The sequence below is a fragment of the Pseudorca crassidens genome, chromosome 20, assembly GCF_039906515.1.
Source record: "Pseudorca crassidens isolate mPseCra1 chromosome 20, mPseCra1.hap1, whole genome shotgun sequence".
In the NCBI taxonomy this organism is placed as follows: domain Eukaryota; kingdom Metazoa; phylum Chordata; class Mammalia; order Artiodactyla; family Delphinidae; genus Pseudorca; species Pseudorca crassidens.
The window spans coordinates 44,093,790-44,107,314 of record NC_090315.1 but is presented as its reverse complement, the minus strand read 5'-3'; the positions used below and the strand labels follow the sequence as shown (position 1 = coordinate 44,107,314).

General features: G+C 53.1%; 2 protein-coding genes and 1 long non-coding RNA gene across 4 annotated transcripts; 1 reads left to right on the top strand and 2 right to left on the bottom strand.

Annotated features, from left to right (window-relative positions):
- Positions 1–1,823: 1,823 nt before the first annotated feature.
- Positions 1,824–3,695, bottom strand: THAP11 (THAP domain containing 11). Its single transcript, XM_067721272.1, has one exon. It carries the CDS (start codon positions 3,473–3,475, stop codon positions 2,552–2,554), a length of 924 nt encoding a protein of 307 aa, XP_067577373.1. The 5' UTR covers positions 3,476–3,695; the 3' UTR covers positions 1,824–2,551.
- Positions 3,696–3,808: 113 nt separating this feature from the next.
- Positions 3,809–13,492, top strand: CENPT (centromere protein T). Of its 2 annotated transcripts, none has more exons than XM_067721271.1 (13): positions 3,809–4,881; positions 9,084–9,174; positions 9,314–9,401; positions 9,509–9,605; positions 9,726–9,862; positions 9,975–10,011; positions 10,227–10,375; positions 11,083–11,244; positions 11,557–11,877; positions 12,130–12,220; positions 12,818–12,994; positions 13,074–13,178; positions 13,260–13,492. In XM_067721271.1, exons 1-13 carry the CDS (start codon positions 4,868–4,870, stop codon positions 13,381–13,383), a joined length of 1,593 nt encoding a protein of 530 aa, XP_067577372.1. In that variant the 5' UTR covers positions 3,809–4,867; the 3' UTR covers positions 13,384–13,492. The 2 variants fall into 2 exon arrangements, with proteins under 2 accessions (XP_067577372.1, XP_067577371.1); XM_067721270.1 differs by lacking the exon at positions 3,809–4,881 and adding an exon at positions 7,776–8,002.
- Positions 5,098–7,808, bottom strand: LOC137215702 (uncharacterized). Its single transcript, XR_010939380.1, has 2 exons — positions 7,603–7,808; positions 5,098–6,663 (listed from the first exon to the last, which is right to left on the bottom strand). It is a non-coding gene; the product is annotated as an uncharacterized lncRNA (long non-coding RNA).
- Positions 13,493–13,525: the final 33 nt, after the last annotated feature.

The window sequence follows — 13,525 nt, the reverse complement described above, 5'->3', positions numbered from 1 at the left end:
CAGTAGGCATGGCAGCTAAGAGTTTAATTTTTATGAAAAGAGTAATAACTGGCACGCCCAAACCTTCCCCGTGATTTAAGTGATAAAATTGTCCATAATCTCCCTCCTGCCCATTGCCCTTTCCTTTCAACCCCCATTTTCATCGTTTCCCGGGCAACGCAAACTTTTGAAGTAAGGCCAGTCTCTAGTTCAGGCCTGCTGGGGAAATGCTCTGCAGCTAAGCCAGGGGGATCACAGGTAAAGTTTATAGCAACAAGTCTTCTCCTGACCAGAGATCTCTCAGTTCTCTTGTTCTTCCAGAAGGGTCCTTCACAGATCCTCACTGTCACCCCCACCGCTCCTCCCGGGAATGCCTCATACGACCAGGCTAGGCTTTGTTTAATTAAATCCCAGATCTCTATTACTTTGCCTGACTAGATTCTTCTCTTATTACTCAGTCAGGGAGACTCTGTATTGCCCTGCTTGTGGTGTATCTAGGACCTCCCTTGCTCTGAGCTGTCCTCCTCCCCTCCAGAAGCTAAAACACCAGATAGGTTGTGTGCTCACAACATCCAGACACCAGAGAGTCCTAGCCAGTCTGGCCCTCACCCTGTCCTGGGAGTGCTGCTGAGAGGTTCAAGTGAGCCAAAGCTGAAACAGTCTAAGTCCCTTCAACACACAGGAGCTAAAGGACACACTAAAGAGCATGGCTTGGGCCTGGGAAAGTCCTCACTCCTAATGAAGGAGGGTGGGGACAGTTGAGCAACTGATCCAATACCTACCCATAAAGGGCTTCAGTCCCACCTGGCCTGGAAGGTCACTGCTGTGCTTCCACCACCTTAGGACAAGCCAGAACTAACCCTAGGAAGGGAGAGATACAGTCCCTTCCACATCTAGGTACTGCACAACCTATCTCCCACCCCTCCTCCCCACCACAGACTTGTTTCTCAAATCAGTGCCAAGGGACCAGAAGAAGAGCAGAAATTAGAGAGACATTAATTTTAGAGTCATTCCAGTTTGAAACCACAGGGAAAGACCCCAGGTAAGTGGCTTTTTCCATAAGTAACAGAGAAAGGAGTCATATGTTTTATGGAGCCCAATAAGTGTCCATTTGTGCCCCAACACCCATGTTAAACATGGCTAGCTTTAAAGGCATCTGTAGCTAGCTTTGAGCTAAATTACTTGGAACTATAAATAAAAATGTCACCTTGCCGCTACAATATCCAATCTAAAGAAAGATGTTAACAGCCAAGAAAATGAGTCAAGGGTCACCAATTCCAACTCCTATGCTTAAAGTCCTCTATGGATCCACCTCCTTCACAATGAAAGTGTACCAAAGTCAAAGGTATCTGTATAAGAGTCCATGGCTGGCTCCAGCTACGGTCTTCACTGATTTAAGTAACTGCGTGCCCATGTGTGCCAGACACCATACTAGGCCTAAGGGCTAAAATAGTGAGCAAAATTCAACTCCAGCTGAAAATTCTTAAGGAATTCAAAACCCTCAGAGAAGTGGGCTGCCACAATTCAGTTTAGTTCTCAGTTGCTCCTTCTCCCAGTTGAAAGGACACAGGGAGCTAACCCATGGACAAACCAGGACCATTTGGTGCAATTTCCAAACTCTTCGGGGTGAGCTGGAACTCTGCAAAGACCTTATAAGGCCAGGGTCCTTGTGCTTAGGGCCTCTTTATGGAGAAACCTAGTCACTGAAGCATCTCTACTCTCAGGGTCAGCCTGGTCCTTGAGACCTAAGGCAGCGAAGGTGGAGGCCTATCAGGAAGTCCATCTCCCCATGTTTCAGGGACCCTTAGCTGAGTCCTTATAAAAATAAATTGGCGAAACCCAAATAAAAACCTTACTTTCTGTTTAATCTGTTTTGCCAAACAAACACAGTGAAAACTTTAGTCTGACTAATTGTACAGAAAATAGAATTTGTAACCAGTAGCAAACATAACAGGATAGACCTAAGTCCCTGGCAAGCTGGATCTCCATCAACAGGTCACCTAGATCCCCTTGTCGATGGCCTCCTGGGAGGGAGGTCCTAGGAGGCAGAGGCACAGATCTGCCAGTCCCCATCAGAATCACAGGCTGCACCTGGGAAGGAAAAGCACAAAAAGTAGAACTGATGTTACTTGGATCTCTTATCACTACACACAGAAGAGTTGTCTCTGATTGCCGGCCAAACTCAAGGTTCAGTTGTTTTCCCAAAGCCACAGTCCTTGGGCATCTCGCCTGCATCCCTAGGGGATAAGTTTCAAGTTCAGTGGTTCTGAAGCCTCTGCTTAACCAGAACCTGCAACATAAACTTGGGGTTGGGGAGTGAAGGTAGGGAGGGGTAGACAAAGTCATAATTGCTGGTGTCACCAGTGCAGAGTCTGAGATCCCAGACTTCAGGACCTTGCTTCAGGAAGAAACAAGAGAGGGTGCTTGGTCACCAGCAAAAGAGTCCAGCTGCCCTAAGGCTCAGTACTGCCAACCAGTGCCCCAGGAGTATGAGGGAGTTCAACAGCGGTGGCCTCAGGTCCCTCTAAGCTGGCAGGAGTCTGGGAGTCCCGAAGGCCGAAAGGGGACTCGTTCACATTCCGTGCTTCTTGCGGATGACAGCCATGGCCAGCAGCCTATCCTTCTCGCGTAGTTCTTCACGGAGTTTGGCTTCGGTGAGACGCAGGTGACGGATGCTGCCCTTCATCTCCTTCATCTTCACCTCCATCAGCGCCAGGATGTCCCGCTGCTCGTTCAGCTTGCGCAAGAGCTCCTCCTCTGTGGTGCCTGACGACAACGAGTACGAGTGGTCGGAGCCAGTATCAGGGAAGCCCTCTTCCCCGACCACCACCAACTGGGGGCCCATGGGGCACTCGGCGGCCTCCAGCCCTGCCGTAGCAGCCTCTAGCTCCGACGCAGCGGCTGCGGCGGCTGCGCCCTCTGCGGCCGCGAACTCCACTTGCACCGTCAGGTCAATGGGCTTCACATCTTCTCCCGTGGGAGTGGTGGGAGCCGGAGGCACGGATCCCGGAGGCTGGCTGCTGTCCACAGCAGCCTGAAGGGTGAGGAGCACAGCCGCAGAAGCAGATACCAGGTTCGGCTGCAGCTGGGCGGTCTGGGCAGTGGAGGCGGACGGCGACGGCTGCTGCTGCTGCTGCTGCTGCTGCTGCTGCTGTTGTTGCTGCTGCTGCTGCTGCTGCTGCTGCTGCCTGCGGCGGGCGGCTGCGGCCCCCGCGGGTCTGCGTGCTACTTTGCGCTCGTTGACGCCGCGCAGCGGGAAGATGGTGGGGACCCGCACCGTGTAGGTTTTGCGGCCGCCCTGGAAGTGAACGCTGCAGAGACGGTGGCCCGTGGTGGGCTGGAAGGTGGAGAAGCACCCACTGACGCCGGCACGGGACACATTCTTGAGCCAAAGGCGCCGCAGCTCAGCGTCCTTGGGAAACGTGTAGAAGTGCAACGCCTTGTCCCGGTGCGAGTTGTTGTAGCAGCCTGGCACGCAGCACGTAAAGCCAGGCATGGCTGCGCCGCGCGGCCCGGCCCAGCCCACCGGCCTTCTGAGCCTTTCGACGGCCCGGTCGGTATGCCGCCGCCCGCCCCTCGACGGGCGGCACCGCGCGAGGCCTTCGGCAGCCTCCCACTACTGCCGCCCGGCGCGGCCGGCCTGGCCCGGCGCCCCGTGCCCAGAATACGCCTCCCGTCGGCCCGCGCCGAGCCAGCCACCCAGCCGCCCGCCTGCGCTCCAGAGTGGGCCCCAGGGACGCCGCGAAGGACCGCCTGGGAAAGAGGACTACGCCCCCCACAATGCACCGCGGCATAAGCCGCTCACTTCCGGAGCGGGGCGCGCTTGTTCCGGTCTCTTTGCAGGGCACCGCGACAGCCCACGTAGAGCGGACTTTTCCCCTACACGGCTCACCCTCGGCGGACTAGAGAGGCGTATTCGGTTGGAACTCTGTCGCTTGGAGCGCCCTTCGCAAGGACCTGGAATCCTGATGGGGGTTGGGCGGCGCGCGTCTCTCCAGTGCGCAAGCGCCCTGGGCATGTGCCCACGGAAACTATAAGTCCCGAAATGCCTTGCGCTAAACTTGGCGGCTGCGGCCTGGAGCGCCGCCTAAGGGAAAGGTCGGATTGCAAGCGGACCAGGATTCGGACGAGGTTGTGTTGTTCGCCGGAAGCGGTACCCCAACCCTGAGTTGCTGAGTCCACGGCATTCCTGCGGGGGAGGGGAGGAAGGATCTAAGCCTCAGCGCCCCAGAGGACCTCAGGGAGCCCTTTTGTCTGAATTAGAGATTCTCCCCCGACTCAGATGCCGCTTGCCTTGACTGTCTTATTGACCTAAACATAGTCATCACTAGGCGCCTACTGTGCACCGAGCATAGTGCAGGGAGTTGGGAACCTTGCAGGAACCATACCGACCCGGCCTGACTATAGAGGGATGAGGGTCAGACTTTTGGATAATAGATGTGAATGAATGCACACTAATGGATGTCTAATCACAGAAATAAACGCTACAAAAAAAAAAAAAAATCAACAAGGGAGAGGGAGAAGTGGGAGGCGGAGGCCCAGGAAGAAAAAATCCACGAAAAGCTTGGTTAGGGAGGAGTCGCTGGTTTTTGCCCGGGAACCAGCCTGTAAGAACCTGAGGCAGGAAGGAGCTAGGCTCTGCCCTTAAGGATCCTCAAGGGTAGCCAGAATAGCAGAAGCTCCGAAAGATAACAAACTGGGCCAAGTTAAAAGATTTGTGATTTTATTCTGCCGGTGACTGGGAACTGTTGGAGGGGTGTTAAACGAGAGGTTGGACAGGATTTGTATTGTAACAAGTCACCTCCCCACTCCCTCGACTTCCTTGGGGAAAGTGTTCTAAAGGGCAAGAGAAGCTGTGGAAAACCAGAGAGGAGGCCAGGCACTCGTCATGGAGAATTACGTGTAAGCTAGCCCTCCTTTGCCGAGTTCCCCGTTTCTCCCACTTCTTGCCGTTCTTCACCCTTTCTCCTGACTCTCCTTCCTCACTTTTTTCTCTTCTGATTACAGACCACGGGTATGAATTCGAAGCCTAGTTTATATATTATTTCTAATTATTTGATATAAAAACAAAATAGATCGGGCCTTTTAAAAGTTTGCAAAAGCACTCCAAGTTAACTGTCACTTTTTTAGTTATTCCTTTTTATTTTTGGCTGCATTGGGTCGTTGTTGCCGCACACGGGCTTTTCTCTAGATGCGGCAAGCAGGGGCTACTCTTTGTTGCAGTCCTTGGGCTTCTCATTGCAGTGGCTTCACTTGTTGCAGAGCGCGGGCTCTAGGTGCGCGGGCTTCAATAGTTGTGGCGTGCGGGCTCTAGAGCACAGGCTCAGTAGTTGTGGTGCACAGGCTTAGTTGCTCCGCGGCATGTGGGATCTTCCCAGACCAGGGCTCGAACCCGTGTCCCCTGCATTGGCAGGCGGATTCCTAACCACTGTGCCACCAGGGAAGTCCAAGTTTGTTATTCTTTATTGTAAAACAGACCCATACTTAAAATGTTCTAGAAACATAAACGACAATGGGGAAAAAAAGAACTATTTTTCTGGTCCCAACACCCAAACATTACCATTGCATTTCTGTTTACAACCAATGTAATCCTTGGTTATTTGTGTGGTTTTTTTTTAATTAATTAATTTATTTATTTTTGGCTGTGTTGGGTCTTCGTTTCTATGCGAGGGCTTTCTCTAGTTGCGGCAAGCGGGGGCCACTCTTCACCGTGGTGCGCGGACCTCTCACTATCATGGCCTCTCTTGTTGCAGAGCACAGGCTCCAGATGCACAGGCTCAGTAGTTGTGGCTCACAGGCCTAGTTGCGCCACAGCATGTGGGATCTTCCCAGACCAGGGCTCGAACCCGTGTCCCCTGCATGGGCAGGCAGACTCTCAACCACTGCGCCACCAGGGAAGCCCCCAGTTTTTTTGATTGTTCGGTTTTGGTTTTCCTTTCTTGTGTTTTTTGGCCACACCACGCGGCTTGTGGGATTTTAGTTCTTGGACCAGGGATTGAATCCAGGCCCTCGGCAGTGAAAGCGCAGAGTCCTAACCACTGAACCACCAGGGAATTCCCCCAGTGTTTTATTATTTAAAACAATATTTATGGGGCTTCCCTGGTGGCGCAGTGGTTGAGAGTCCGCCTGCCGATGCAGGGGACATAGGTTCGTGCCCTGGTCCGGGAGGATCCCACATGCTGCGGAGCGGCTGGGCCCGTGAGCCATGGCTGCTGAGCCTGCGCGTCCAGATCCTGTGCTCCACAACAGGAGAGGCCACAACAGTGAGAGGTCCGCGTATCGCAAAACAAAAACAAAAACAATATTTATAAAATATTATTATTATTTTGTCTGCATTGGGTCTTCGTTGCTGCACACGGGCTTTCTCTAGTTGAGGCAAGAGGGAGCTATTTTTCGTTGCAGTGCACAGGCTTCTCACTGCAGTGGCTTCTCTTTGTTGTGGAGCACGGGGCCTAGGCGCGCAGACTTCAGTAGTTGTTGCTCGCGGGCTCTAGGCTCACCGGCTTCAGTAGTTGTGGCACTGAGGTTCCGTAGATGTGGCTTGCGGGCTCTAGAGCGCAGGCTCAGTAGTTGTGGTGCACGGGTTTAGTTTCTCCGTAGCATGTGGGATCTTCCCGGGCCAGGGCTCGAATGTCCTCTGAATTGGCAGGTGGATTCTTAACCGCTACACCAGCAGGGCAGTCCCTGTGTTTTGTTTTGTTTTTTTGACAAATAGTAAATATAAAGTTTAATCAATCGTGTAAACACAGTAAAGACAATCTATGCAAACACAAATAATGCTGTGAAAAGTAAGCTCATTCTCAAATTGTTTTGAAAAGTTTTTAATGTTTTTTCCATATTATCCAGTCCAAAGCTTTACAAATAATAAATAAATATTGCACTTAGGTGGTTGATAGTGATCGCGGAAATGTGCCTGCAAAGGGCTAGCAATTTAAGCCAGATAACACAAAGGTCAGATCTAAATGACGAGGAATATTGATATGATTTTCCTCTGCAGTTCTCTAATTTTGAGAAGCAAGAATCTTATTTTTTCTTTGCTCTATTTTTTAACATAAGCACAAATATGCCCACGCCACTGCCAGTATCTGAAACTTTACACATAATTTAGGAGCATGAAGGAGAACTCCACAGGAAACTCAGAGCTCAAGTTCTATTTCAATTCCCATTAAAATGTAAGAAAGGGGGCAGGGGGCTGTCAATTGGTGAAAATATGGTAATGGAGTCTCCAGCATTAACAGAACTTTTGAGAGCCGAAATTTATCTCAGAATTGCTGATGTTTGGAGATTTTAACATCTCTGCTGGATCACAAACAGCCCACTAGCCTCTAAGCCCGCAAACTGATCTCTTGTGATAGATACAGGTCCTATAGACACATCGGTCTTTGCAAATGCAAATCTGATCAGGTCACATATAAAATACAGTTATTTTTTTCCTGGCCCAAATGTGTCTCTCCTCATCTTCGGAGAGGGAGATGAGAATGAGAGACATTCTCACAAATAGTCCCTGCTATTTATTCATGACCTGGCTTATTACTTGTCAGATCCTGAGTTAAACATTATCTAATTGACTCATTACACACACACACACACACCCTTATTAGGTGGTTATCACCCTCACCTTACCTTAGGTGAGGAAACCGAGACTTCGACTGGCTGCACATACTTGCCCAGGCTCAAGGTAAGGATGCCCGCAAAACCCGTTTGCTACCACCACTGTACACACCGGGCGAAGCCGGCGGCAGGACTAGAACTGCAATTCCCGTGGGGCTGTGCGGCAGCCTCGCGAGAGTTGACCTAAATTCAGCAGCATCGCGAGAGTTGGCTTAAATGTGGCGGCGGGAAGGCGGTGATCTGAAGCGGCTACTGAAGGCCAGCTGCTGAAGCGGCTGGGAGGGCTGGCTGCTGAGGCGATGGCGGACAGCTATAGCCGGGACAGCGAGCCTACGACGCGCACGCTGCTACGGCGCGTGCTGGATACAGCGGATCCTCGCACCCCGCGGCGACCCCGGAGTGCTCGGACTGAGTATGTGAGGGCGCTGCCCCAACACAAGAACAACCTGAGGGAGTGGGCGATGGGGTCCAGAGCTGACCCTGTTTGGAGACGGAAACTGAGTCTCGGAGAGGAGCAGAGTCCAGGGCTCTGAGAACAGGCTCCTTTCTCCTCGCAGGGATCGGGTCAGCTGTTTGTGCGCCCACCCCTGAGACTCCAGGCCGCTCGGGACCTCAGAGCTCAATTATACAGGCGTCCTTGGGGGTCCGCTTCTGGAAGCGAAGGATAGGTGCTCAGAATCTGGACCTCTGCTATGTTCTCTAGGCCAGTTTTCTCCAGAGTATGTCCAGGCATCTGCCCTGAACAGTCTCCCAAGCGGTTCCCAGCTGAAAGATGGGAAAGGAGTTGCAGAGCGTAGCCTGGGTAGCAGTCAGGAGGCAGGAACTGGAAAGATGCTTTGCTAGAGAGCAGCGAATTTGGCCTGACGTGGTGGGAGTGTCAGTGGGTGAGGGCTGTGGTGAGCTTATGGTGCAGAGAGGGTGGAAGATGGCATCTGCTGACTTCCTGGGGCAGTGCAGTTCCTTTATAGACAATGGGAAGCCATTCATTATAGGTTTTAGACCTGTGAGTGATGAGGTGGGAGTTGTGCCAGAGGAACATTTATGTGGTTCTGGAATCTGAGAGGGGATTGGATTGGAGAGAGTAGGGCTGGGGTGACCCATGTGGAGGTTGCTGTCAGACCCTGACTAGTACTTAAAAGGTTTAAAAATATTGAAATATCCCTGAATTGTTTTAGTGTCTAGAATGGATACATTTCCAGTTGTTTCTCTTATCTGTGTGGTTAATCCCTACTTCTGCTGTAGTCACCTCAGTGAAGCCTTCCTCAGCCCTTCTCTCTGGCTGGGTCATCATATTCCTTCTCTCTTCCCATACCCCTCGGCTCCCTTTCATCCACAACCCTGTTGATATAGAACTGGGAATAGGGCTGTGGGAGGGCAAGTGGTTTCTGGTCCCTGTCCCTGAGGGTAAAGGACTTCAGCCAAGATCCCTGACGAAGACCCGTCGCTAGTTCACCCTCCCTACATAATTCTCACAGTTGCTGCTCTTTACACAGTGTCCAGAGAGCCCTGCTTCAAACACCTTCCTCTAGGAGGCTGAGGAGCCAAACAAAGACGACTGCCAGGCGTTGTTCTAATAGAGCCAGGGTAAGTGCTCTACCCGCTGATCACTACAGGGCTCTGGTTGCCTTCGGGGGCTCTTGAGTTATAGCTTTGCTCTGGAGCCCACCTTGAGGGACTGTCAAGGCAAAGGAACAAATTGATTGCTTGATGCTTTTACCCAAAGTCTGTTGACAGATTGGCCCATGTTCAAGCCAGTGGACACTTGGAGGAACAGACACCCCGGACTCTGCTGAAGAACATCTTACTAACTGGTGAGTGAGCACTGGCCTGCAGTGAGAATCAGGCACCAGCCCTGTGATATCTCTCATTTAGGGCAGCCTTCCCTGCCAACTCCACTCTCTCCTTGCTATTTCTACAGCCCCGGAATCTTCCATCCTAATGCCAGAGTCAGTGGTGAAGCCAGTGCTGGCACCGCAGGTGGTCCAGGCTTCCAGACGGGAAAGCGGTCGGGGCAGGTGCAGTAAATTCCCTCCTTGGGCTAGGCTGCTGGGCATTACTAGTCAGGGAGCCTCTTGGGGCTCTAAGAGCCGGAGTTGGGTGCCCTGGCTTGTCTGAGAAAAGCTCCATCCTTGTAGCCTGGAGCTGCAGCTTCCTGAACTTGAGCCCCCCACAACCCTGGCTCCAGGTCTGCTGGCTCTTGGCAGAAGGAAGCAGAGACTGAGGTTGTCAGTGTTTCAGCAAGGAGTGGACTTGGGACTGCCTCCCTCCCAAGGTGAGGTCCTGGACAACACCTGTGGCCACCCTCTCTGTCCTCTGGAGAGACTGAGGAGGACTGAGAGAGGCCTGGGTAACTTATTATGGTTTCTTTTTACATCCTCTTGCAGAGCCTCATGGGAATGCTGATGCCTCTTCCCTCACCAGGTGCTGTTGCCTGTTCCGGGAGTTGGTGGAGGAGAGGCTTGGGGAAGGGGGTGCTGAATAGAATGCAGTCTGGCCATAACTGCTCCATGCTCACAGCATGGTGGCTGGGTTCTAAGAGATGAGAGCACCGGGGCAGCTGGGGGACTCCTGGGGTGGGGGAGGGTGGTTGGACCTCAGGTACCTGACTTTCCTTTGTGCCTTGTCCCTCCCATCAGCTCCCTCAACTTGACCTTCGCCACACCTCTGCAAACACAATCAGTGAAGAGGCCTGGTTTGGCCCGCAGACCTCCTACCCGCCGAGCTGTAGATGTGGGTACACTTTTGCAGGATCTGCGAGATACTTCCCTGGCCTTGGCTCCTCCAGGTAAGGTTGAGATTTCTGTCTTCTGGCCTGTGGGGAAAGTTTCCCCCCATGATTGATGGGAGGTGCTGCTGAGTCCAGGGTTGCTCCTCTCTCCTTTGAGTCAAGAACAGTGAGCAAGCCTGGCCAGTAGGTTTATGAGGACTTTCTGCTTTCTTTCTGTAAATTGCCTCTTGTCTTCCGGGGGCCCAGTCTTAGTCCCTCAGTATCTTCCAGGACCCCATATCCTTGAAGAGCTACAGGACTGAGGGTAGGCAAGGGGTGTGATATGGTGGCTGGAGCTTATTGGGAGGTTAAAAGAGGCTAGGTTTCAGGATCAGCTGTTCAGTCAGAGCTGACCTGGGAGCCTGATTCCAAAAGACAAGTCAAGTTCACCAGGATAAGAGAAGGATTGCAGGCAGAGGGACCTGAACGAGAAGTGGAGAATGGAGGCATGGGTGAGCAGATTGGGTGGGGCAACCTATGGAGCCTGGGAATGCCAGGCTAAGGAGCAGGAAGGTAAGCAAGGAGAGCTGTGGAAGGGAGATTAGGCTTAGAATAGGCTCAGTCTTCTCTCTCTGAGGGCCACTTGGGCAAGCTTGTGGGTCCACTACCCAGGCCCTGGTGACTGGCTAGCAGAACAGCAGGTGGGCGTGCAAAACACTGAGTGCCAACTGGACCCTGATCTCCAGATGACAGCCTCAGAACCCCTGTTGCTACTCTGCCAACAGACACAGTGTTGGAGGACACCCAGCCCTTCTCCCAGCCCTTGGTTGGCCGTTCCCCCAGTGTGCACCACTCCCTGCCTTGCCGCTCTCACTCTGGGGCTAAAGATGTGGAGAGGGCTGCCAGTCGCAGGACATGGAGCAGTGGGCTTGGGCTGCAGAACAACGGTGAGTATGTGGGGCACGCAACCTGGAGCCAAGCCTAGCTTAAGCAAGAATTGGCATTGGTGTTTTTTCCTCCTCAGGCCCATACATGTACCCCGTCACCCCCGAGTCCCTTTGGAGGGCTGTTGATCCCTCCATCCAAGAGCAGAGTCAGTGTTGGGCCAGGAGATTCCAAACCAGTACCCTGGGGCTGCCTCTGGCCCTCTTCCTTCCTTGATGGGCTAGGCTGGGTTTTACTACTCCATCTTTACCTTTCTCAGGGCTACAGCCCTGGCCTACTGCTTTTCCAGCCTATATTCTCTCCCCTTGATTCAGGTGCTGGGAAAGCAGCCCAGCTTCTGGCAGGAAAGGTGGAGGAGGTTGATGCCCTTGCTATGGGCTTTCCGAACATCAGCAGTAATATCTCTGGAGAAGATGGAGTAGAGCCCTTACAGAATGGAGTAGGTGAGGAGGCAGAGGAAAGAATGGAAGAAAGCTTGAGGGAAGTGGAGAAGGCAGCAGAAGCACAAGGATCCGCCAGAGCAGAAGAGGTTGAAGGACACATAGAAGTGACCGAAGCAGAGGGATCCTGGGGGGCTGTCGAGGCCAAGGAGCCAGAAGGATCTTCAGGGGATGAAGACACCTCTGGTAGAACAGGTAAGGGGCCCAGTGCAGGGATCAGGGGGTGGGTGGGTAAGGGACAGCTGTGTCCCTGGCCTTGGAGGAGGGGCTTACCTGGCTTGTGTTTCTGGGCACAGGTGGTCTTGGGCCAGGGAAACTCTGAAAGGCCCCTTGCTTGGCTGGAGCTAGATGGAGCCCTCGAGGAACAGGATAAGGAGGCTGTGGGCCTTCAGGGTTGAGTGAGATGGTCTGGCCTGTGCCCTCTGTAACCCTGCCCTTCCTCTGCAGCAAGCCCAGAGTTGGCCTCCAGCACCCCAGAGTTCCTTCGGGCCAGGCGACTTCAGTTTCTTGAGCCAGCTCCACCGCCTAGCACTGCAGTGTAAGATCCCACGACCCTGTTCCACATGGGCCTCTTGGAAGGGGGCAGGTACTGAGGTTGGCATTGGGTACCACAGAGTTATCACTCTTATCACTCTTCCTTTAGGTATATAGATGATTACCCAGGAGAGCACCCTAAGGTGGGCTGGATGGGGCCCACTCAGCACATCTGTCTGGTGCCTGCTTGCAGGGGCTTAGAGGAGCCTGGGCAGGGGGGAAGTGCCTAGGTTAGTATGCAGTCAGAGAAGGCTTCCTGGAGGCGGATTAGCAGAATGGGACAGGCAGAGTGGGCTGAGTAGGGGGAATGTCCATGCCAAAGCCTGAGGATCATGGGCCTGAGCAAGTACTGGTTTGTATGATGAGGCTAGACTGGGACATTGTGTCCAGATTGTGGAGGGTTGGGGCCCCAGGGAAAGACCAGGCTTCTACATAGCCCCCTGTCCCCACTGCCCCCCAGAAATGGTTGGAGCTGTTGGTCCAGCCTGGCCAAGGAGCACAAGGGCCCCAGTCTTGGCAGGAGCCAGCAAGACTTATGTTTGATTAGCGGCCTCTTTAGGTAGCAGCAGTTCAGCTAACTCTGTTCACTCCTTGCCCCTAGGTTACCTTCAGAGCCTCCGGAGCCTCTGTCGGCCAGGCTTCCTCCCAAGCCCCGAATCCCTGGCTCCAGACCCCGTCAAGATCCCTACAAGACTGGACTGAACCACTATGCGAAACTCTTTAGCTTCTATGCTAAGATGCCTATGGAGAAGAAGGCTGTGGAAATGGTGGAGAAGTGGTGAGTCCTTGACACTTGGGGTGGGGAGAGAAGCCCCTCAGATCATGAACAGTCTGTTTTACCCCTACTTTCTTGGCAGCCTGGACAAGTATTTCCAGCATCTTTGTGACGACCTGGAGGTATTTGCTGCTCATGCTGGTCGCAAGACTGTGAGGCCAGAGGACCTGGAGCTGCTGATGCGAAGGTAAGTGGATGGAAGCAGGGAGGTGCTGGGTGTGGGAGTGCTGGCATTGATTCTCTCATTCTCTATCTTCCTCTGCTGCAGGCAGGGCCTGGTCAGTGACCAAGTCTCCCTGCATGTGCTCGTGGAGCGGCACCTGCCCCTGGAGTACCGACAGCAGCTCATCCCTTGTGCATTCAGTGGCAACACTGTCTTCCCTGCCCAGTAGTGGCCAGGCCTCAACACCTGCCCTGTCCCTACCTGGGGCCCCTTGGCCCCACATACACTTCTAGGTTTCCTCCCTGCCCCCCAGCATCAATAAAATGTCACAAACAGAATATGCTGTGCTTTGGTGCATGTTCTGGGACCAG

What these genes read in the sequence shown, in the direction of transcription:
- THAP11 (XM_067721272.1), bottom strand. Translation starts at nt 3,475, where the DNA reads ATGCCTGGCTTTACGTGCTGCGTGCCAGGCTGCTACAACAACTCGCAC.
- CENPT (XM_067721270.1), top strand. Translation starts at nt 7,890, where the DNA reads ATGGCGGACAGCTATAGCCGGGACAGCGAGCCTACGACGCGCACGCTG. An exon ending in CCCCGGAGTGCTCGGACTGA is followed by an intron (nt 8,003 to 9,083) that starts GTATGTGAGGGC and finishes CTCTTTACACAG; the next exon opens with TGTCCAGAGAGCCCTGCTTC. An exon ending in GTGGAAATGGTGGAGAAGTG is followed by an intron (nt 12,995 to 13,073) that starts GTGAGTCCTTGA and finishes CTTTCTTGGCAG; the next exon opens with CCTGGACAAGTATTTCCAGC.